Source organism: Rhynchophorus ferrugineus, unplaced genomic scaffold, assembly GCF_030347505.1.
Source record: "Rhynchophorus ferrugineus isolate W39M unplaced genomic scaffold, kcgeb_rfMv2 rfM9, whole genome shotgun sequence".
Lineage (NCBI taxonomy): Eukaryota > Metazoa > Arthropoda > Insecta > Coleoptera > Curculionidae > Rhynchophorus > Rhynchophorus ferrugineus.
Window position 1 is genome coordinate 25,650,406 of NW_027472588.1, and position 26,289 is coordinate 25,676,694.

Here is a 26,289-nt window from a genome sequence, read left to right on the forward strand (position 1 = left end):
CAAACCAATGACAAAGAACGACCTGGGAGACTAGGAAAATATGAAGACAATAATTTGCAAGACCTATTGATGAATCAATTATTTGTAAGCGTTTATATGCGATTGGGAATATTCCAAAAGTAAATTTCGAACCATTAAAAAATTCGGTTTCACCGTTTGATAAACAATGTGGAATAGCTTTCTGTGATGTATTCTGACTAGCATTCTAAAGTGATTTATTACAGACTCATGGAATTGTCCAGGAGAGTCAGCCACATTAACACTGAAGTGAAAATATTCATGGCCATAAAGTGTTGCTGTGTTTATGCTGGAATCGACAAGGTGCAGCTACTAAAACAAAATGCAACTATTCAGGCGTCAATTTAACAAACGAATGACATACCAATCGAGTCATCCTCTTGCACGAGAACGCTCAGTCAATACATTGGAAGTGTTGTGAAGGATAGATCCACTGTTGTAGCTTGAATATTAAATTCTGTCGCGCCTAACTGACCTCACCAGACAAAACACCTTCTGATTACAATTTGTTCAAGAGTAGACCCACGCATTCAAAATGCTGAAGAAAAAGTGTGAAAGTATATCGAACCAAAATCGATCTTTGGGCACAATATAGCCATGTTTCCAGAAAAATGGGAAATAGTTGCAAAATTTTATGCAAACTACTTTACTCTAAACAATATATATATATATATATATATATATATATATATATATATATATATATATACTATTTAGTATTACTTTTACAGATCTGAGCATAGGAAACTGCTATGTTTCATAGATATTGTTAATTAAATATCTCCATAAAAGGATGTTTTAGCACTAATTCTATACACATATTATCAAATAATCAGAGACATTTGAAACAATTGAATTGAAATAATATCCAATACAATCACCCCTATATTACAAAATAATTAAATTAAGTAAATGACTATCAAGCGTATCTGTTTCCATTTTTTTATCTTTATCGAAAAAAAAAACACCTTGAAAATTAAACACCATATTTATTCCGAACACGTCCATCATTATTCGCGCCGTTCGTTCGGAACTAATAAAAAACCCATTACATTTACATAAACCTAATCAAATAAATGGTGCAGATATCGAGCGTATTTCGGGATATCGCTCAAACTCCACCGATATCGTTCGAATTCATTGCGATCGTTTACCTATTTAAAAGAGGACACGAGCCGGTGCACAAACGTCAAATTCGAAAGTCAAACGTAGCGGCCGAGTCGCAGACATGAACTCCGCAACGAGATGGCTGGTATTCGTTTTATTCCTTCATATTTCGCTCGGCGACGAGTTGGATACGACCACTAAGACGTACGTGAAATTGCTCAAAGAGGGAGAGGCGGCCAAGGAAGTAGCTGGGTTCGCCGCAAAGAAAGCAGTGGAGACTAAATTGGGTGATGACGTTACTCGTTTTCAAGACGGTTATGGTAATCCCGGAGATTTAGTATACAGGTATATTTAATTGCTTCTTCTCTCACTACATATTCCTACTCCTACACTTCCTTATCATTTTAACCCTCATATCTCACTAGTTTAAAAATAATCTTAATAAATAAGAATCTATATTTGATATATTACAATATGAATTAAATTTGAAGCACAATTTGTAGTTTCGTATCAATCATTACTCATTGTTGTTTAAAGAGTTATAAACACTTATTTTAACATATGGATTTCCATATGGATTTGTAATTCTCGAAATTATACAGTGGAATTGTCATGCAGCATACAAGTGCTCAGGGAGTGTCTCAATTTAGCATTGATTGTAATATTTATTATTTAATCTTAAGGGGAGAAAGTAATATTGCAATTAAATACAATGTGTCTTTAGGGCATCTGTAGGCATCTTAATGGTCAAAAACTAGTTCATTTAATTAAACAATTGATAATAACTAATATATAATTCATAAGGAAAATAAGGGTGGAATATATATATAAGGACGAATATGTATAAAAATGTTATATTATAATTACAAATAGATACATATAGTAAAGATAATTTTGAATGGGTTTCACTTACTAAATCGGATTCCTGATTTTGTTGAGAATCTGGCCTACTTTAACGCTGATTCAGCCCTTGGACACGACTGCTGACTAAACTAATAACTGGTGAAAATTCTACCGTTCTGTTCAATTTTAGCCTGTTCACGTATGGTTTCTTGGAACTCAGATTCTGCTTTTGTTCATCTCTGACGAAAATCGCTCATTTGCTTGATGTGTTGCTGACCTTAGACACTTGATTGTGATTATTGCTTGATTTACCTTGATTGGATAGGTGTATCTTATTTTATCACTGAAGCTCCTTCCTCGGGTTCTTGCTGGTGACTGAGAACTCTGGTTCAAGAAAACCTTTCGTACAGCCCGATTCGTTCAGATTTTCTGTATGATCGGATATTCAACTGTCTCGTGCCCATTGAAATTTTATGACTATAGTCACAATAGATAGGTTTTTTTTATCAAATCTAACTTGTTACAAGCTTCGCTTAGCCCTGGTTGAGGGTACCCCCTTATATGGAGTACTTCACAAAGGCCCCTGTGATAGGATATGAATTTTAGCCATGTGTTTTCTTTTTTGCTCTATATATTTTCAAGCAAAGGACAAATCGTACTACGAAAATGGTTTCGAGAAGTTGGAAGGTCACTATAATCAGTGTATCACCCTTGAAGGGAATTATGTTGAATAAAGAAAACTAATTTTGCCAAAAATATATGTTTTAATATGGTAGGCCGGGGACTTTATAATTGACCTGTTATATATCACCAGTGGTTAGAGAGTTTGAGATTTTTTTCGATGTAGTAAATCGACGACCAATTGATCAGATATTAGAAGCTATCAGAGCAGATTATATTCAAATTAAACCAACGGACTGATTGAAATGTTCAGCTCGTCTTAACAATATGTAGGAAGAAGGAAGAACTTCATATAAGAAATGAACATGGATAGACGCCGCGGAAGGGCATATAAAGAATGTGAAGTTATGAGCCAATATAGTTAAAAGTTATTAATATAATGATTGCAAATTTTTCATGATTCTTCTCCAAAATAGTTATAGAAATGGAAGTAATTTTTTTTGAGATGCAATAATCAGTGCGCAATTTAGAGACAAATTCAGAGACGTAGATTACAATGTCTGTCGAATAAACAGTGAACGAATTCCTCCCATACTTCAAAATCGTCCATTAGGGCGGAAGACCCAGAAAACAGCTCTAAAGCTCTCCTAACAGCATGAATATCTTTATATCTGAAATGTATAGTTTGTTGCCTTCCAAACATAACATAGTCGGCCTATTGAAAAACCGAAATTACTTCTTCCTCGGCAAATATTTTAAGTTTACTTTTTAATTAATTCATTAATTATTCTCTAATAACTAATAAACATTAATTTAATTGACTTATTTTTCGTCAACTAACATATACTTGCCTGTAACACACTTAAAGTATAACTAAAGCAATTATCATAAAACCCTTCTCAAGATACAACCGAGGGAAAAGAAATTGAAACTGAAGAAATAGTGTCAGTTTCAAACCAGAGGTTTTTCGCGTCGAACGACACTTGGAAGAAAAGTTTTGAGGGGACATCATTAACACAAAGAAGTAGAAATGGCCGTGGATGGAAACTGTAGAATTTATGTGGTGAGAAAGGGTGCAAATGAAATTGGCTGATGACTTCCGTAATTAACGCCATAGAAATTCGGGAGATTTGTACACAGGTAAAGTTTGTCTCCTAATTAAAACTTGTCAGAGAGTTTAGTCCGCCAGGGGACGATGTTTCAATGAACCCGAAGCATTATCGCTAATGGTAAAGCGGAGAAATAAATCAATAACAAGAATAACTCCACCTGATTTACTTTTATTAAGTCATCAAACTCTCTTAAATAAAATAATGTTACACGTAATTAAAACTTAAAATAATCACTTCTTAAGACATATGTTCGATATTTATATTTATACCAACTGTTACATAAGGCTGGAAAAATGTATTTTCAGTTTCTTTTCCATGTTTTCGGGAGAAATTTAATAATCATTTAAAATCCTAATCAAGGATGTATAAGTAACAAGTAACCAATTCTGGTAAATTTTTAAATGGCGTGTTCAATAGTATTAATTGCGGACAGTAGAAGGTCGGTCCAAGTTTAACATTAAATTTGTAGAACATACACGAGAAAACCTAGAGCACGTTTTTAGAGATTGTTCTCTATTGTTAAGTCAACTCCCAAGTATTTCAAAATGAAATGAAATTGAGAATTTCCTGTATTATTCTCAACAATTGGTTATTTGAGTCATCGGTTCTTTTACAAATTAACATAATATTTTTAACTCGCTTTATTGTTTCAGCTCAAAAGTTTTTAGAGGTTTTTAGGGTTTTTGTCCAACAGATATTCAACTTTATCGTCATCGAGGACTTTTGGTGATCCAGGTCGTTCTTTGTTAATTACATCAAAACTGTTTCTGGAACTGGGATATAGCAGAATATTATCACCATACGTTTCAAAAAATCGTTCAGAGAAAAAAACGCAAATAAAAATGTCACGTCCAGGTTAATGTGTTCATAATGTTTAGACTATCAATTGCTACTACCACAATATTCAATAACTAGTCGAATTTAGAACTTAGAAAGGGCCCTAAATTACAAACATAGATATGGACTGTTAATCATTTATTCAAGCTAATGATTTATGTCAATGTTATCTGAATATTTAAAATGGTGAAATTTTCCACAACAAAATCCTTGGTAAATGATAAACTACGAATTTATGCTGCACTCTTTATCCAAATAACATTTCCCTGAAATTAATAATATATTGTGTGGATATAATATTCGTGTCGATTAAACCATTTGACCAAATAACGAGCCTCTAAAAGCAATTTAGTTCCAGTGTTTCACTGATGAGCTAATAATAAAAGCATAATGTAGAATATTGTTGCGTGCCAGGAAGATTATATTATTGGGGAAATCTCAAATGTAGAACATGGGTAGATACAGCGATTGGTAGATATACCAGCATCTTGAAGTTAAAGCAGAAAATGTAACTTGATCATAATCGGATTTACTGTTCAAGAAACTAGAAACAGTATAGTTGAATAATGACAATGCTCGACCTCACGTTGAAATGAAAATGTCGTTGATAATGTATGCAAAATTATTTCACAAACTACATAAGATTGTTACCTAAGAGATGAGGCTCTTGCTGAAGGATATATTGAGTTTGTTATCTATATTTTTATATAAATTAATGCCGACTGTGGAAAACCGCTAAGCAAAATAGCAAACAGGAATTTAATATATCAGGGCAAACAATTATCATCCATTTTTGATCATTGCAGTTGCAAATTAGACATACGGATAGAGAGTGGCGAGTCACTACTACATTTCGAAAGTAAAGAATGATTCCATAGATTTAAATCAGCCAATCTCTGTGCGGTAGACAATAAGCCTCTCGAGGAAATAGAGAACTTATGAAACTGAACTGAAAAATGAACTTATGAACTTTATGAAACTATTTAGAGATTCAGAGGAGCTGTTGGATGAATATAAGATTGACTTTAAAAAGACGAATTTTATCGATACTGAATCCGCCTGTTATTTAATAGGAAATCCAAGAAAGACGAATGAATATAATATTGAATTAGGGTTTAACCAAGAACCACAAAATGGATTCCATATAATAATATCTCCCAGTGATTGGTCGCAGTCTCTTCATACATTCGTATCTCCCAATAAAATAGATTTTCTGAAATAATGATGAACATCAATCCATGTTCTAATTAATTCAAACACTATAATAATTCAGATAACTAATTATAACGACCAAAGCTATCATAGCTCACTTCCATTCAAAAGGATATTATGAGGATAAAAGTTTATTCTCATGAAGTAACAGCTTTCCCATAAATTTACATTCAAAAATGAATAGAGCTAAAACATCTCATTTTTAAGGTTCTTTAATTTTCGATAACCAACAATGATGGATTTTTATACCTAGCGGTTAACCGTGCTTACATATTCTCATTCGGTCGGCATATTCAAAATGTCTGTTTACCCATGAACCGAATACTAACCTCGAACATCTCGGGAAATATTACCGCCCCCGTCAACAGCACCGCAGCCACCTCTACATATAAGGGAGGCTGGGAGAATCAGGGGCAGAGGGGGGTCGAAGCGTGTATGTTTTGAGGGTGGAGCAATTTTAACTTTGGAAGAAAAATCGTTCGCTTCTTTCATTCCGCCAGTTTCGGCTTCCCGTCGGCGTTTTTGGCCGCGTGGCGTTTTATTAAAACAAATTAAGGTTTTGTCGGTATTTGTTTCAACGTTTCCATTGTTCTATGGCCTAAATTTGTTGGCATACATTATCAATTAGCCTGTTTAAAAGTTACGTCGGCTTCGGTGAATGAATAGATGCTGGAACATGGCAATCGTCCAAATTCAACGGACTTACCCAAGAAAACGACGATATAATTTAATTTTGATCATTTCTATTTTTGTATAGGAAAGTAACTAAATATGGGCTACTATTTGTTTTTGGGTCAAAAGTTTAAAAAAACATTTAAAAATCAATATTTTATTAACGCAATATTAATCAGTCATATATTTTTATATCAAATATTAACATTATTCTTGATAATCTATATTATCAAAATTGAGTATTAAACAAAATTACAAAATGAAACTAAAATATTTTTTAGAAATAACATTCATATAATCCTTATCTAGTAAGATAACAAATGACTTTGGTAATTGTAAGAAATCAAGAATTTTTCTTACAAAAATTACATATCCAATTGTGAAATTCTGTTCCTGCATAGTCACTAGATGCCCAAGGTCCACATTTCAAAAATTTAACCCTGAGTTCTTCTGTTATACAGGGTAAGGGGCTCCTTATTTGTGGCACCTGGCTCAGTGTCTAAATCAAATTCCTCTCTCTATCACTATCACACAGTATATCACTGCATTGTATTTTTATTTTCTTATTTCTAGACTTTTTTGTTTCCTTTGCGTTTATTTTTCTCGTACATTCTCCCGGAAAGTTGAAAAAAATTTGATCATACAAATGATGTTCCTGTACGCTTTCTAACTGAGAGTTTATTTTTGTGTCGTTTCAGAAATAGTCTTAACTATATTGTACCTGCTATTCCAGATACATGGAATGGATAATTACGCTCTGCCAACGTGCATGCCATTCTGCGAATATCAGTCCTTGTTAATACATTATAGTTACATTCCATCGTCAAAAAATTTTTCAGCGGTGTACCTAAGCTGTTTTCCTGTCTAATGTTATGGCAGTTGCTTCTTCTGAATAAGCTCAATTTTCAATCTTGCGCATTTTAAAGTCGTTTTTGGTACTTTGAAAGTTTTTGCTGCTTTTAAGGTACTCATTTTCTTTCCGAAAACCATTTTTATGACTAACCATTTGTACTACATCCCAATTTTTCTTTGACTATTTTTATTTTTTGATACCATTCTGAGAAAGTAAAATAAGCCAATACTACAAACAGATGATGTTACGAAATATTTTATTAATATGTATTGTAACATTTTTCTAATGACTGCCTTTCCATAGCGAGAAAATGAGCAGAAGACATAAAGCATCTAATATGTCAAGGCTGATTTGGTGCCGCGGTCACGATTATAAGATAGTTCTCCAAATCCTACTAGTTGTAAATTTGTGTTTAATATATTTTGCTATTGCGATTTCATCATTGGAAAATTATTCCAGTCAGGCTAGATATATTAATAAAAACTTATCACAGGAAAAAAAAGTGATAAATAAGAGACACAAAAGAATCTCTTAATATTTAGTTAAAACAATACACTAAGATTCATCATTTTTGATTGCTAACGGTTCAGTAAATGAAATGATTTCAGATATCTGTTTTATTCTCGATAAGCACATTTAAAAGAAAAAGATAAAGTAAACAAGATTAACGTTGAAGGGCCTTTGAAGAAGACCGAAAATAAATGATTTCCCCTTTCGCGTCCCGCATTTTCGTCCGGGCCGTAGTCGAGGACCCCGAGGGTTCAAAGACCGTAAACAGTCGAAATATCCGCGCTATGCGACAATACCACCGTCCTAATCCCGTCCCTTTCACGACCACCCGACCGTATCCATTCCGCACCGGACCGTATCTCTTTCTGATTCCAGATATAGGGAATCCAGCGACATTCTGCAAATCCGCGACGTCATCGTCCTGCCGGAAATAAGTTCGGACGTGCAGGAGGTCCAATGGTATGCGATCACCCGGGCCCGCAGGATCACCAGCGTACGCGTGTTGAATTTCGGCCGCGAGAGGGCCTACACTTTACGGATCGACGTTGCGGCCAACGAGGCCCAGGTTATCCTGCGAATCCCGCCCAACTACGATCCCAGGATCATGATTGAAGTGTATGGTGTATGATATTGAATATATTTACCCCGCTAATCCTATAGGGGATACATATTTTTGATGTGATCAATTCTGTTCATTAGATATAATACTAAAATGGTGGATGCGTTGTAATTTTTTAATTAATATTGTTCTTAAAATTAAATTAATGAATAAATGATTCACTACTGATAGTTTGTTTTAACAACATGTATATTATATAATACTATTTATGTACAATGATTTACCTTCGATTAAGTATTTCCCACTTAGCATTCAACGAACAAAAAATGTATAAAGTTTTCTAACAATGGCAATTTAGAACCTATGGCAACCATGCTGTTTTTGACAGGATCTGTTTAAATTATTGTTTGTTAATACGTCGCTGATGCCATTTCGACATTGAAGGTAGCCTTTAAACAACACGTCCAAATAACAAAAATCTACTATCAATATATGTATTTGTTAGGATTTAGGTTTGAAAATGAATGAAAAATATTTCAGGTAAATAGCTGTGTTAAAAACATAAATAATGTCATATATAAAACATTTTAACCCATACGAAATTGACGGAGCCCATACAAATTAATGTTGCGCGTTCATTTTTGTACACTTATTGGCTGATGGTGTAATGAACTAGTCGTTCCAAATTTTACAACGAAACGTTGGATGGTACCCTTTAAAGGGCCACCACATCTGCTGTAAAATGAGCATACACACGAAATTTAAATACGAAAAGACATTTATTTTGATAATGAAGTTGTATTACTAGAACCTGTAGAAATTTTTTTTTCGTGAACTGAAGGCGTCCATTTAATTAACACAAGGAATGTTCCAATTTCCCCCACTACCACATGTGTACTACTCAACTACACTCTGATTTAAGCTTATTTTACTGCCAAAGACATGTTTGATCTTTAAAATTAACACTAAAAATTAATTTGTTTTGCAACTTCTATAGAGGTTGCATAACTAATTAAAAAAACATTTTATTGTTTTACCCCCAGCCAGTAATGTATTGGAATTAAAATAATATATTATTAGATGGATAACTTTATTCAAAGGTAATGAAAGCTTCTTGGGGTGAGAACAGACTGGATAAGAATACCAAATCAATTAGCGATCAATATTTTTAAAAAAATGTACATCAATACGGCCAGTTTATTATCAGCATAAAGGTTATTTTTGTTTTTCCTTTTATATATACTTTAGGTTTAGTAAATATCTCCCCCACCGTAGTTATAGTTCCTAATAGTATTTCAGTTTCGAATATTAAATATGATTGAAATATATATGAACATTTCAATATAATTAATTAATTGTTATATAATATAGTATACAATAGTCATAATTATATTTTGCTTTGATATTTGTTCAATCGAGAATACACATAATATTTAAAGAATTCAAGAAATTGTGCACTCGATAAAGTCTTTTAACTCTACGGTATTCACTGAACACTATTAGCACACAAATGAAGAACAATGATTTGCTAGATACAAGGGGGGTCCGATAAGTAACTAGTCTCACAAGCCGATGGCGCCACTACAGAGAGGGTATTTTACAATCGTGTAGCATATTATCGTAGATGACTACTGTCGAAAAATCAGCTGAATTAGACTCGCAGTTTTGCTTTGATCGAGTGTGGAAGCACTGTGTTTCCGCGGATTTTAGAAAATGGAAAAGGAGCAATATCGGTCTGTAATTCGATTGTCGTTTTTGGAAGGGAAATTGCGTGGCAAAATCAAAAAACCCTTGGATGCTGTTGCGGAGAAGTGGTCACATGTCGGTTTTTGATGATCCACGCCCAAGTGCCCCTTATACGGCTACCTTGGAGGATAATATGACAAATCTTCACGATCTCGAAACGGCAAACCGCCGATTGAAGCTGTTAAAACATCACATCGCATCAAAACACCATCGCTGGGTCAAAACTATCGAGCTAAAAGGGGGCTATGCTGAAACACATAATCACCACTTTCCCAGAATTTTCGTATTTCTTTTGTAGGCTAAGTACTTATCAGATCATCTTCGTATTTTATAATTGATTTTAGGCACGCTCAGCACCAGAAATAGTATATGAGATTAATTAACATTTAAGTTTACAACATTTAAATTTGTTTCATAAATTCTTATTTTCAAAATCATCATCGAAATGATTTTGAGTTGACGTTACAGCCTTCCTCGACAACTATATCTAAAACACGAGACCTGTGATATCGAAATGAACATATTTTAACTTTTACATTTTTGCTTGTGCTATGCGAAAAATGTTCCAGCAAATGCTGTGTTATTGATCTTCAAATCGACCAGTCCTGTCTTCCAAGAGGAAGAAAAATATATATGTTTATATTTTCAACAGTTGACATAAATATATCGAAAGTAAATCTCAAATTTAATTACATAATACGCACTGAACACAACATTAACAAACATATTTTACCGTAAAATGTCTGGTATACGTCAGTAACAATACCATAATATCAACAACACCTACGTAATGCAAAGATATCCTCAAATATCCATAAATATATTAATAGCAACCTGTACAGCTATAGCATTTGATAAACTTAAAATAGTGTATTTCACCACTGCAGCTATATCGACATCAAAGCGTTCAGAAGACAAAAATATTTTACTTTTTAATTACCCCATAATTCTAATATTAAGATTAAGGTTAAAAATATAATAAAACAAGTTATTTCATAATCATTTTGAGATTAATTATTCTAAGACCAGTCTCTAATTCACAGGTATATGCATGGTACTTAAATATAATAATATATAGAAAATAATTCTAGGTTTATTTTTTCAGAAACGAATACAGCTTCTAAATCATTAAGATTTCAACTGTACTGAATTATTTGCTTGGATTTGATGTGAGCCTTCTCTGTACATTTTTCTATCGTTCAAAGTAAAGCTCTAACATAATACAAAATAATCCTCCTCGGTACTAGAATACCCCCTTTTCCGATTGCGATGAAACCTTAGTTGGTTACACTTCGTAGGTAGTACCGCGAAGGTTCCGAGCCAAAACAGCATATATAAATAAATATTATTTTTAGTTTTGTTTCTGATGTGTTGCTATAAAAATAGTAGCTAAACTAAAAAGTACTTAGACAATTTTCATATCATATTCAAAGAGCTGTCGATAAAATTAAATTAAATGTCTAACCGTACGCGGAATGTGATGCAATGCTGCGATATCAAAAAATATTTGGCTGTATAACCTGTTTCTTGAAATTAGTATAAGTTTCTGTTTGATGCATACACAATTAAATCATATGGCTTTCCAATATCTAAGGAGGTCGCATACACATTTGTAAGAAAGATTTGTGATATTCTTGGGTAGTTGTGGGTGAAATGTATAAAACTGTATAACAAGTCAAATAGTTTTTAGCCTTAACTAAAGCAATGTATGCCTAAAGGTCTAGCATTTCCTACCCTTAGTAAAATATAATTGTTCTAGAAGCAGAGAAATGTAAAAGGAGGGACATTGTCTTTAATGTCGTTAATGGATGCCCAGAAGGACTCGGGATATAAATTACTCCTGTGAACATTGTAATAATAAAATAATATTAAGATGCAATACTACATCTAATGTTAAAAGTTGCTGTATTAACTTCTAATCAATAATTATTAATAATATTAATAATAATTTAAAACAATATAATCATTTTAAAACTTTCCAGCACAAAAAGAATTGCAAATTTGTTTTAAACAAATCAAAAAATGTGAAGATAATTTATCTCAATATTATTCATCCTAAATACAATAGCTCATAATAGAGTTATTTAGTACATTCAAAAATGTAATATGACAATAAAAATTTTCAAAAGACGAATATTATTACATGTATTGCTATTTTCTTTTGGTATAATTATAAAAGTAATAATAAATAGGTAATATAAATGAAGTAGGAAATAAATAATTTGCAATGTACTATTTTATTATAAACTAAATACTATTTTGCAAATACTTAGTTTAATGATATTCGGGCAATAATATTGCACTTCAAGCTCTAATTTCACTAAAAGTTTATTAATGTTCTACCGTCCCGTCCCCCCCTCGTAATCAATTAATGTTATATACTATAAAATCTCTGAAAATAAGTTCGACGATTTCATTTTCAGTTATTTGAACTATTCGAACAAGCTCTCAGCAAGCGCATATATTTTGTTTAGTAACTGGCGTTGAAATTTTAGTCTATTTTACTTTGTGTATCGCTCCGTAATGGAGAAATGTTTCCCCATGAAATTGAAAATCTATAATCAAACATATGATATGGTGGTAAAAGAAGTGCTATTACTTCCTTCAAGACTCGCAAGCATCATGAGATGAAATGTTAAGATTTTTTATGAAAAAATTTGAATTATATACTATAACATTAGTTATAATTGCGTTTAACAAGTAAATTAAATCAGGGATACATTTGAAGATAATATTTCATTAGACAATTTTATTACAAGACTGAAAAAAAATAGAATAGATGGAAATGGAAAAAATGGAAGTCCATTCACCGTATATAATAGAGCCATCGTATTTTTAATATTCTTCTGCGATTCTTGTTATAGTTGTAAATCTTTTGTTATAAATTTGACAGCTTATATTCCCACTATAATGAAAATTGATGCTTTAATAACTATTAAAATTTTAACTTTACATTCAACACTTATCCTTGTTCTTCCATATTTTAAAATTAATATATGTTACAACACAAAAAATAACACAACTTAATTATTATTGCTATAGAATCATTAATGCATCACTGTTTTTGTTCAATCAACAGCAAATTTTAAAATGACCGAGTATTTATACCCGAAGTAGAAAAAAAATAGCGCTATATAGCCGATTGTGCGCATGCCGTAATCCTAAAATAAGGATTTCGTTTATATTAAAATAAAACTTGTTTGGCAGTATTGGCTTTAGGGTCGTTTCAACCAGTCACCACTCATTTCTACTAAAAGAAGATACTTTAGAACAAATTAATAGCTTGCTTTAAACCCTACACATTTCATAATTTATATAACATTGAATCATTTATTATGACTTTTTGAAACTAATAAAATATAAACGACACTTCACAAAATGACACACGATGGGATAAATTATTTTCACTAATATCAGTTTAAGCCGAAAATGGCAACCTTTTTCGACTGGATCAACACGGAATGTATCTAATACCGGTTGAAATTTATTCATTCCCATAAACACGGGAAAGGATAATTAATGAATAATAACGGCGAGAATGAGCGAAAATGGAATCGACCAAATGAATGTTTTTACCTTCGTCAGAATATAAATAAGAACAATGTTATTAGTAGTATATAACTGAAGAATTATATAAACTTTTTTATGGAGAAAAGGGTAAACTAATTTAAAGAGATTATTTGAATTACCTTTTCTCAAAGGTTCCGTAAATACGGACATAGGGAATATTAAAATTATAATTACTTACAAAAAGATTTATTAAAGCTTTTGTCATCTGTTTTGAGTTTTCTGGATATTAAATATTAAAATTGTTAAAAAGAAAAATGGTTTTGTAAAATAAGTCTAGTCTATATAAGTGGAGTATACTAGGCTTTTCAATATATTCGCGAAACACTAATAAAAGTTCTATATTAATTTAATATTTAATCCTTCATAGAATTTATAAAATTTCATCATTATATTAACATTACTGTTTGCATTGCATTTGCTGTTTTAGATACAGCATGCCTCCAAAATTTGCTGTTATGGTCACTTATCACTAGGGTAAATACTTGGCTAATTCAGCGTAGCATAAACTGGAGTCAACAACAGCATCAGTTATCGGATTACTAGTTACTAACTACAACAGTCTAGTAAATGATCCTTCTTGTTGTTCCTAAAGACCAATTCTAAGATATAAAACTCAAACTTAATTAGAATTTAATACATGTACTTCCCGGTGCCTTCCACATAGTTTAAAGAACAACATTTCTCACATATTATGTAACTATATTCTTTCTCCAATATTTTTAACCTAAAGATCAGTTTGATAAAGTTGTCGAGCAATTGTAGCACTTGTAGCTTCTTCGTACCGTCTGATTTATACGTTGATCGATGGTACTCTGTGACCGTTCATTTATTAATGTTGCATTTCCTTGTGCAATACCATAGGGGCCCACCATAGGTTCACACTGGCTTTATTATATTAATTCAATAAGAATTTGTCAGCACTTATTTTTGAGCCTTACATTTCATTAACCTTTAAATGAACTACGTGCAAATGTTCTTGAAAATGAAAATAAAATTCTAAAAAGCTAAAGCAATTCAAAGAGCATTGCTAATATCAATGTATTAAAATGTGTAATTCTTTAGCAGCCACCAAATTTGCCAGATTTGGTTTCCTGTTCCAAGACCTCTCCTCGCAGGACCTTTAAAAACTCATCTGTATAATCTTCTTAAACAACTTACTGAAAATTGATAGTGGACTTATAGCTCCATACAATTTTTACGGTCGCCTTTTTTCAGTATAGGTACAATTATCGCTTTTCTCCATACCGGCGTCACTGTTTCCTGATACTAAGTCGTAGACACAACGTTTCCTCAACCACCTTGATCATTTCTGTCAATACTTAGTCACCTCCAGCGGTTTTACAACATAATGATTTCATTGCCGTTCGCAACTGACATCTGTGTTAATTTTTCGTATTTTTTTTTTCGTGGACATATTTTAATGGCAACAATTCTTTCAGATGTTTGGTTTTTAGTTTCGTCAATATTTGTGTAGTTTTGGTGTCCTAGTACCTTGTTTGTCCTTTCGATTTGTAACATTGATACTGCAAGTAGCTTTATATATTTTATTCTTAGCCCATTAGACTCGCAGTTGCAATGTTGCACGAAGGAGATAATGGTCAGAAAATAATCAGGCCCTCGCATCGCAACTATATTTATTAGGAATTTATCAAAACCTAATCCATGAAGTCCATCTTTGAAATTCCGATGCAAGTGTTTAATATAGTCCTCGACGAACACACCATCACATGCATGAAAACATAACAAGCTCGCTACAAACATTTGATTGATATATTATATAAATTTTATAATAATTAATCATTTCATATAAAAGAAAATCACACATGTAGTTTTTTTCTTTCGTTTTAAATTCGACTCGCTCTTATTACACAGATTTCTAGCCGACACTACACCGATTTCTAAGAATATCAGGTATCGTATTTATCACACTATATAACAACTTGAAGAAATGTGATGGGATGTACGTAGTCGTTGTCATTGTAGTGTGGTCATTCAAATAGCTTACAGATGTAGTTCAATTATCTCCTAAAGCTTCGTCTTCTAATTTGCCTTCAGTGGTTTTCTAGATTGCACTATTTCTACTCAAATTTTCTTACGTGTTTCGTGTTTGGAATGTTTTCTGAAGTTCTGATTTTTCCAATAGCCCACAGCTGAGCAATGAGATGATTATGTCAGGAATTCACGTTGCTTTTCAAAATACGGCTGTTTCCTAATAGTATATGGCTAGGCGAATTAGACTTTTAATCTTACTGACTGCACCAGTTAACACGCTAACGTAAATCTGTTGCACAATGAACATTATCGGTTCAACCCAACACTAACATAGACGACATGCTTATGATATAAGCATACGAGGGGGAATCAAATATAAACGATAATTTCACTATTCAGTTTAGCAGGTAATTCCGATCTAGAGGATTCGATGCTCCAGTATTCTTCGCCCTATGAGGAGGGGGGAAACTGGTGTCGGTAGAGACAATGCTAAACTGCAGGAAATGATAGCACTGCCGCATGCGCACAATAATTTCGCTCTCTCCTACCTCACCTACAGTGTCAAATCAACCATTTTAAAATTAACCGTTGGTCGAGTGAAAACAAATAACCTAGAATATTTAGATTAAAAAAAAATATATTAAATTAAAATTTTATGATGCATTAACAAATTTATACCAATAATAATTGAATTGTGGTGTTATTCTTAGTATTGTAACATAAACTGGTTTTAAAATATTGAAGAATAGAGGTAAGTACGGAAATTAATTTTGAATTTTATTTTTTTTATGCTAAAATGTCCAGCAGCCTAAACTTTTGTTTATGGTGGGAATATTAAGCGCCAAACTTGTAATAAAGCATTTTGGACATCAAATAGAAGTCAACATATGCCAACATTTCACTGATTTCGAAAGGATGAAAAGAAGCAAAGAAGACAGTTATTCTTTTTGTTGAAACAAACACACTGCAAAGGGTATGACAAAAATAATATACAATTGTACTAGAACTAATATTAAACGTAATTATAACTTTTATACACATTTTGTTGTAATTAAGTATCAACTCGTTTTAGATTAGTAAATATACAATACGTCAATTAAAAGTTCTGACTATCTATGTTCAGTAGTCAATTCATTACTGGGGTTTGTCTATCAAACATAGTAACAATAATTGCGGTAATTGAAAAAAAAATCTATATTTCATGGTATATTTTAGTACCAATTTAATTTTTCTTTTATAGGTGAGGTTGCTAGTAGCTGTCGAGGCAAAGCTGATGACAGTTAAATTAGAAAAATAGAAGAAATTAAATAGGATTTTGCAGAATGCAAAAGTAGTAGAGAACGATACTTTTTACGATCCAATTTACCAGTAGAAGTTGACCTGAATCGAATAAACAAAACATATAACATTAATTATACTACGATCTACCGCATTCTAACTATCTAATGACTACTACTGTAAAGGTGGAGGAGTGAATAAAAAATATAAAAAAAGAATATATTTTTATAAAAAAGCATAGGTAAATAGATTATTGTTTTGGGAAAATTATGATGAATTGACTGGTGACTTCTTTCAGGTGAAAAGTACGATGGTGTATAAGATGAACTTTTTGCTTTGAGATAGATGAATGACATATACAAATATGGTTTCTGGACTTTTCGTAAATATTATTAGATTAATAATATTAAATAATGTTAGATAACAAGTCTTTATGTTAATATGATTTATTGGTTCTAATAAATAAAAATTCGCATGAGATATACTGAAATTTCCTTCATTTTACATTATTTTTATCGTTACCAGCTGCCCTACTCAACTGTGCTCTGTCCTCAGTGTACCCATGACTAAGCGCGAAGTACCTTTGTCTGTTCCACAACGCTTCATCATAGAGTTTTTAACCAATAAAGACGTTAAACCATCGCAAATTTTCACTGATTTGAAGGAACAGTTTGGGGATGAAACACTGTCTCAGAATCGAGTGTATTCGAGAGACAGAGATTCAGGGTGTCGAGAGAGCAAATCGAAAATTAAAGTCATGATCGTGGTATTGATGAGCGGCAAAAGTGTGTAGAGCACGGAGGTGACTACATTGAAAAATGTTAAATATTTAGTTTGTGTTTACCATTGATTAATAAATTTAATTTAATTAATTAAATTCATTTTTATTTTTATAACATAGGACGCCAATTTCCTATATATATATATATATATATATATATATATATATATATATATATATATATATATATATATATATATATACTGCCTGTTTGACTGCATTGTTTGTGTTATAATTGAGTAAGTAAACAATTTCCCTTGAATAAAATATTCCCCTTTGCAACGGCAACAATCACAATAACAAAGCTGCGTTTTCCTTTTGATTAGAAAGTTTACAAAGCCTTTTTGCATGGTGCCACCGCACGCTGAAAGGAAATTTCTGACACGTCTGCTTCATCCGGAAACTCTGATGTTGGTCGCCGCTGTTACTGGTATAAAATTATTTATAATTCTTTTGAAATAATTTTGGAAATTGAAACGTACGTTTTTAATTATTTCCTTTTAATTTGATGCCGGATTTCAAAATAATTATTGTAATGCATTGTTTTAAGTGTCATTATATATTTTTAGAGAAATGTTACTTATTAATTAACTCTAGCGGACTAGTTACTTCAACCAGCATAAACAAAATGAATTTAAAAATTTTTTTTTAAATCTTGGAAATTGTTTAGCTTATCCAAAAAGGTGTAGTTTCGGAAAATACTGGACATCTTGTATAGTACATACTGTATAATAATTATAATAGGTGTATCAGAATTGAGGAAGATTTATTATTTTTAAATTTCATTTCAGTTTTATTATGGGATCATTTTTTAGTTATATTTTTATGAAAATTGACAACTCTGATGTTATGTAGTTGGGAAAGATAGTGAACTATAATCTTAATAGAATAGATCTGTAATACGGCACAATTATAAATTATTGTTTAAATGTTTTCTTCGCTTTACGACACAAAATATTCTCATTTTAAATCAATATACACTAATATAAAAAATAAATAAAAATATTAGCTCTTGATTATATACTTGTATACAAAATCAAAGTTATATTTCTATTCAAAAACAATTACATCTATATATATTTAAGTTGAGAAAGAATGTTAAGCAATCGAGCGTGAAAGCACTCATATGTCATCTTCATGAAAACGTTACATTTTGTACATTAGTTCTATCTATGTTATAAATTTAGCCCTAACACCAAATTCCACCAAGCTAGAACAGTAACGCTACTTTTAAAACTAGATACTGAACAGATTTGTTTCATTAACATGTTATATTTTATGCCCTGTAGGTTTCTAAAAAATGATAGCAACAGTCTGCTTAGTTAGTAAGCGATAAATGTATGCTTATTTTTTTCCTCGTCTGTCACTATGACAATATGACTGTACAATTTTTGCAACGTACACCATCACTTCGCTCGCTTCGTTTTTATAACAAAATAGTGCTGATCTAAACAGCGTTATCCTAGGCATAACATGTGTGAAAAGTAATAATCATAATATATAGTTTGGACTGCATAAAATTTTAGAGCTCTCATGTCAACATTATTTTGCTTCGGATATTCAATTTGGAAATTCTACAATATCTTCCCCAGATATAACACAAATACAATTATATAAATAACAATTATTAATAACTATTAGTGATCATCCTGTGGTCAAAATTCGACCACAATTTATTTAGTGAATCATGTTTCTTTCGGAATAGAGGAATGGGAACAATTTAAAAAACAATATGTTACAAAACCTCATTTATAAGTATTTGCTGCAATAAAAGATTATAAATCTATTTGATATATAATATTAAATAAAATTATAAATGTCTATATATTGAAGTAACTATCTCAAAAACTAACACTAACTTAACTTTTTTTAATAGCAATTAATTAAATATAGTTACCATCAATTTTCAATAATCAACAAAGGATTTATGAGTTTAAATAACTACACTAGTGAACATTCTACAAAATATCATAAGTAAGATTATTTTTAGAACTCTAACAACTGTTATCAACACATACAGAATGTATACAAAGAGCTGTCACGGATAATGTCATCCCAACATAAATTAACAAAATTCTAGAGACACAAGCATTGTCTAGACAAAGAGGCTTACAAGATATCTAATATTTCGAAATCAACTGTTTATATATATTGCAGATAATAAATACGTTAAGTTACGCATAATGAGTTAAAATTGATGCTCAATGTATATTAACAATTAGTTATCAGCAACAGATAATTTAATTCATCATATGTTGATGAGGTACTAGTTCTCACGTGGGACGTAAGTCAAAATAGAAAGCAGTAGATAACCATAGAAGGCAATTTAAAGATGAACTATCTGCAAGGTTAAGATAAAAGAGTGGAAAAACTAAGCGAAGAAGGATGCAATTTTAGTTAATAGCTTAGGTAGCTTAGTAGGCTCCAAAGTGACATGCGATAGGAAAGATCCAAGAAAAAGAAAATTTGGTCGACTTCAACATCGCTATTTTACTGCTTGGCATGCAAAAAAAAGATACTTTGAGGAAGAAAATGTTTTCTATGGCATATTGAAAATGCCAATAAAAAGTACATATACTATGACAAATCGAAACACAAAAAGTCATGGGTTAATCCAGACTAACCGAGCGTATTAACATATACATTATTAAGAAGTATCTCGAGATTGGTGACCAAATTTAGTAGTTATATTAACAAAGCAAAACCAAAACAAATTATTATAGGGAATATCCATATAGAAATCTTTAACACATGAATAAATATTTTTAAAAAATTTCTACTTTCGTAGAATATAGCTTCTCATCTTTTCTGTATAATGAGATAATAATGCCGGGGGATTTTTTCGTCACAGTTCGCTCGCATATTATATAGAATAAATGTTTTAATTTGCATTGAACGGTAGGCGTTTTGTCAAGGAAAATGAACTTGAACAGAACTGGTGCAGACTGAAGGGCTTTTATAAATCTTCTACGCTAGAATATTCCTTATTCAGATTCCGTTTTAAAGCTTCTCGTACAATCTAAATTTTCCGAAAGGGTTTTTAATATTACATTTTCTTTTAATATAACCTCGGGTGGTGGCTTGAAGTATTTTTTACAGTTGATGCATTTTATATAGAGTTTTTTTTACTTAGTTTGCAAGTTTTACATCTTAACTGGTGATCGCCCTGTAGTCGAAGTTCGACCAGAAATTACAAAATTCATCATGTTTCTCTCATAATAGTGTAAAAGGACTAATTTACAAATGATCGGTTTCCAAAACTTGTTTTCACAGTATTTCAAATATAAGATCTGAAATGTATTTGATATGTAACATTAATTAAAATAATAAATGTCTGAATATTAGTTAAATAAAGGAGACGCTCGACAATATAAACACTTTAAAAAAACTACGATAACTTAAACATAAAATTCATACCATGCGATCAAATGAAAAGCACATTACCTTAAATAATGTCTACACTCGAGGATCTATATATTTAGTACAGATAATCGTCGATTTAATAGTGTCATTTCTAATATATTAGGGAATCCTGCAAGCGGCGATAAGTTGTCGAGATGCACTAGTTGAGTCGTGTGAAGTTTTAAGTATATTAAATTTTTCAGTTTAAGTTAATACATTATACACATTCAGTAATTTTACGACTATGATGTGTACATCTTATTGAAAAAATTTATTCTTTTAAAAAACATGGAAAATCGAAGATAACAATCTGTAAAATTTAGTCTTGAAAAACTTTTTACTCATCAAAAACATTTGGAGGTTCAGAAAACAGAAATACTTTTAAAAATGCATTTTTTAAAACAATGAGTAATTAGCAGCTAAATAACATACTTAAAGAAAGAACTAAACTGTTAAATGAAAAATTAGACCTACTGAAAAATTCGTAATTAGCGATGACTGGTTACAACAATTTAAAACAAGATCTAGATCTAGATATATACTATAATGCATCTGACATCAAACGTAACTCCATTAGTTAACCAATGAACCTGAATACAATAAGACTTACCAAACTATACTATCGAAAGTTTCACTTTCATCTCTCCTACCCAAAAATCCTGAAAATATATCTAAGGCTTTGAAAGAGGCTATAATGTGCGAGGCATATATCATGCATATAGCCTGTAATGATCTTAATCAATAAACTACTCTAAAATTTAGGTATAATGCTTTTTGTATTTATGATAAAATTGACCCTTAAATGTAATTAATTAAGAAACACTTGAGATCGAATGTCGATATTCTTGGTTATTGTTAACTTATTGAAAATGGAAAATCCCAACATTGCATGTACTCCAGTTGATATTAATTTATGGAACGATGATAAACCTATGTATAAGAACAGAGGGAGTAAAATTTGGACACTGGGGACGTTCTCATTGAAGTTAGAAATATAGTGACTGACGCGCAAGCTATACGTGTTTTTTCACCAAACATAAATCCGACCTTATGTTATAATAGAAGATTTATAGACAAATATTTTAATTATTTGTCAATGACGACTAAAACAAGTAAGTTGATAAAATGTTTATAATTTAAGTCAATGAAATTCTATTCGTTAATGTAAACTTTTCGATAACATAAACTACCTTTGGTTTCAATGAAATAACATTAACGAGCATGTGTTGTATTATTATATAGGAAATAAATATTATTTCTGTAAAAAGTTTTATTCCTAAAAATTAAATTTTTTATGTTTCTGAATGTCATCAAATCAATTTTCATCAAATTTCTAGTTACTCTAGTTTTGTGAATGACGTGAATATTTATCAGTATTTCTAATTGACTTAAACTAGTATTTATATGATGAAATGTCAAATTACCCTAAAATGTTTCGGTTTTAAGATAATATATAAAGAGAGGTATATTAGAAAATTATTTTCTATATATTTGATTTTGTTCTTCGTCATAGTGTCTTTCAAACTTTATTTACACATTTCGACGATCGTCTGTCCTTTCGATGTTGGTTGTCAACTAATTATCACTAATCACTGTATCGTCAGTTGTCACATACTTAATATATATATATATATATATATATTTATAGACATAAAGGATAAACAGCAGCAGCTTCAACAGCTTCAAATATTGTTCTAAATCGCTGATACATTGTTGTTTTGTATACGTAAAAAGGACTCTCTTGAAAAGCATTTTAAGCATGCTTATAGTTTGGTATAAATCTGTAAACTCTTTCTAATATATTGGCGTCAATCAGGATCTTCCAGCAAACGAACAGGTGAAGGTTTAGAATCTCTAATGCACTTACAAATATTTATTTAGCTATGAATTTTTTTATCAAATGGAAAATGCTAAAAGTTATGTTCAATATTAATATGGGTCGGCTTGGTTGGCGCAGTGGTCAAAATGACAGGACGGTCTCCCTGTTGCAATATTGAAGATTGTTTATAATTGTGATTGCCCATAAGGAAAAAGTTCAAAGATATCCTAGTTAAATCAGTAACCAGGCAAAATAAGACCGGATATATTCTGGGATAATATCTAAAGAGGTCAATTTACAGTCGATAGACTTAATGCCGAGATTCCGGTTGTAAAACAGCCCAGATAAATCATATTTGGTAAAAAGTAGACCTTAAAATTAAAGAAATTGTATGGGTTTAATAAAGATGCCAATTATGAATCCAACCGGACATCCATTAAAGGGTTTGTTACTTTTGGAAATTTAATATTAATATTAATTATTTATTATATACTATTAATAGTTATTATAATAATTAATATTAATATTAAAATAAAGAAATATATGAAAATTTATAAAATATTTTAGATATGAAAATAATTAATTTTTATTTTATTATGTAAAATAGTATATGCCATTCTGATTATAAAATTCAATGACTTACACCCTTCTTTAAAATATTAGCCGTTTCATATCTGCTTTTACAGCTGGTGAAACTTTTGCTAATCTTAAAACTCAGACATCTCTTATCAGACCTTTCCGAGTTTCAGTCGGACTTTTCGCCTATATACTTCATTGGCATTTTCTTAGGGTCACTTGGAAAGTTTCAAGGTCTGCAAGAAATATATCCATGTATAAATCCAAATCCCGAATGTGGGACAATCCTGCGACCGTTAACAGCGAAAATCGATTTGTCTAAAAGGGATTCATGATTACGTACAATAAAAGTTACCAGTCGACAGGCTGTTTTATTTCTCAAGCGAACCCATTGAAGCTTTATGGGAAATATAAGAATAGAACGTATATACATAAAAAGAAAGAATTAAATATGTTTGCCTTGAACAAATTGTAGTCTGTGTGTATTTTTATCAATCTGGAAAATATATATATATAACAGCGATAAATTATTTGTGACAGAATTTTGTATCAAATGGAAAGATTATTAGGATAGAATATATTCAAACAGTATCAGGTTTTTTCCTTTAAATTATACTACAAATAAATAATCACCTAGAATAACCATTCATTTACATTCAGCAATCTTAAAACTAGTAGCTATTTACCATAGTAAGAGAACAGAACTCCGGTTCATTCGATAATTGGATGTGCTGCTTTGTTAATTTATACTAATTTTACTTTCAAAATGTTGCGCTATCCATTTGGTCACTGAAAGCACCTTGTGTTTTATTTTATAACCAGGTATTTTATTTACTTGTGAAAGTCGTTAGGGTTCCCAAGTGCCCCTAGTAGTTCCTCGTTGATTGCTAGCTTAATCGGCTGTAGGTTATGATTCACGTTACAGCACTTCAACTCAGTTGCATTTTGAGAAAACTTGCGAATACCAAGACAATTTCGTATTTAGAAGCGACAAGATGACCTGATGGACATTGTATCATCACCTATCTGACAAATATTTTTCGAGAATATCAACAGCCATTTCATCTATTTTTGATGGAAACCTTCTCACCTGCACTCGGATGGGTGTTTTGTCACGTCTCATATAGATGCTAATTCTGACGAACGTTTGTAGTTCTTGGAGAAGAATTCGCATTAATATTGGATTGCAATCAGAGCATACGGATAGCCCATAAAATAAATTTGCAAGAATTGGTGATCTGCATCTAGTAGCACTACTTCTAGCATGTGATACATTTGTCTTTATATCTGAAATAGTTTAAGATTTTGTTAACTTGTTTTTTGTAACGACAAAATTTTGAAATTTCAATTTTGTAAATTGTTTGTACAAATTAAAATGTCTCCAAAAAACTTTTATAGCGTAATACATTAAAAGTGTTCATGAAACTGTCCTGTACAATATATGTTGTGCCTAATGACGTCATTTGGAAATAGCTATTATATTTTTTATTGTTGTAGTGTCTATCCACTTCATTTCCAGTTATTCTTACACGTAGTTTTAATATACCACTACGACCTCGCTGATCATCATTAGCGCGTAAAGTAGCTCGTATCATATCCACTTGACTTTGACTACCTAAATCAATTTGTCTTCTCCTTGGCCTTGCTAACAATAAATGAAAATAAAATTCGTGTGCACCCAAATATGTGTGACTAAATAATAAGAAATCTGAAATATGTTTAGAAACTTTATGCTTATAGCGACTTGTAACTTAAAAAGTCATTACTTATTTTAGCTCTATTCTGGATAAGTGTTTACTCGACCGCAATTAGAATTCAATTCACAGTTAGCACTTAATTGTATCATAATTGGCATATGTGTTATTATTTTTCACTTGATTTTCACGTTATAGAATCGATATACTTTTTAAAAATACCTAGATTTATATGAAGTATAAATCGTAGTAAAATGTGAAACATTTAATGCCGATAAATAATATTAAATGTTTAATTAACTAAATCAACATTTTTAGTCCTAAATTAAATTTCGAAACGCACCTATGTTTGATAAGCAACAACATATCGATCGATTGTGGTAGTGAAGCTATTGACGACAATGACCATGGTGATTTTTATAGGAAAATAAAATGGTTGTTTTTACTAATTCTCTTGCAATTAGTCTATATTTTGTCCACATGTTAACCTTCACTGAACTTTCACAATTATTCCCAAAACCAATATTGTCCATATCGGTCCAGTCCTTCTCAAATTTTAGTGAATTTAATGACAACAATTAATTTTTATACATTTAGACGACATTGTTTCATAACATGCTATATCCATGACATGATGAGTTGGTTGCGCTTATTTAGAAAATCACAATTGCTACATCTTCATGGATACTGGAGTAATAATAATTGGATAACGGAGTAATAGTTTTTTAAAGTAGGTTAATTACGATATTACAAAATTGGTACTATGGGACTAATACTTTCAATAACCAATACAGTCTCTATTTATGTGTGAATTAAAAATGAAACTCTGAACAATATTTACATTTTTAACATAACATACTGTCCCATAACAAATAATACGCATCTCGTCTTTTCTTTCTAACTTAAAATGTAACAAAAAATATTTATGGCCCTATTCTATGTCAGCATTTCATGAGATGCATATAAGTTTTAAGGTTTAAAACATTTTATTTACTTTATATTCTCTCCAAAATTCAACTCTATAATATGACACTTATAGCCATAGAGATTTTAGCACGTAATTATAAATTGATATTTTTAATTTTCA

General features: G+C 31.2%; 1 protein-coding gene across 1 annotated transcript; it reads left to right on the plus strand.

Annotated features, from left to right (window-relative positions):
- Positions 1-1,111: 1,111 nt before the first annotated feature.
- On the plus strand, positions 1,112-8,572 carry LOC143203212 (uncharacterized). Its single transcript, XM_076415349.1, has 2 exons — positions 1,112-1,470; positions 8,161-8,572. The coding sequence occupies exons 1-2, from the start codon at positions 1,247-1,249 to the stop codon at positions 8,411-8,413; spliced, it is 477 nt and encodes a 158-aa protein (XP_076271464.1). The 5' UTR covers positions 1,112-1,246; the 3' UTR covers positions 8,414-8,572.
- Positions 8,573-26,289: the final 17,717 nt, after the last annotated feature.

Coding starts and splice junctions, on each gene's coding strand:
- LOC143203212 (XM_076415349.1), top strand. CDS start 1,247: ATGAACTCCGCAACGAGATGGCTGGTATTCGTTTTATTCCTTCATATT. Junction 1,471..8,160: donor CCCGGAGATTTAGTATACAG/GTATATTTAATT, acceptor TTCTGATTCCAG/ATATAGGGAATCCAGCGACA.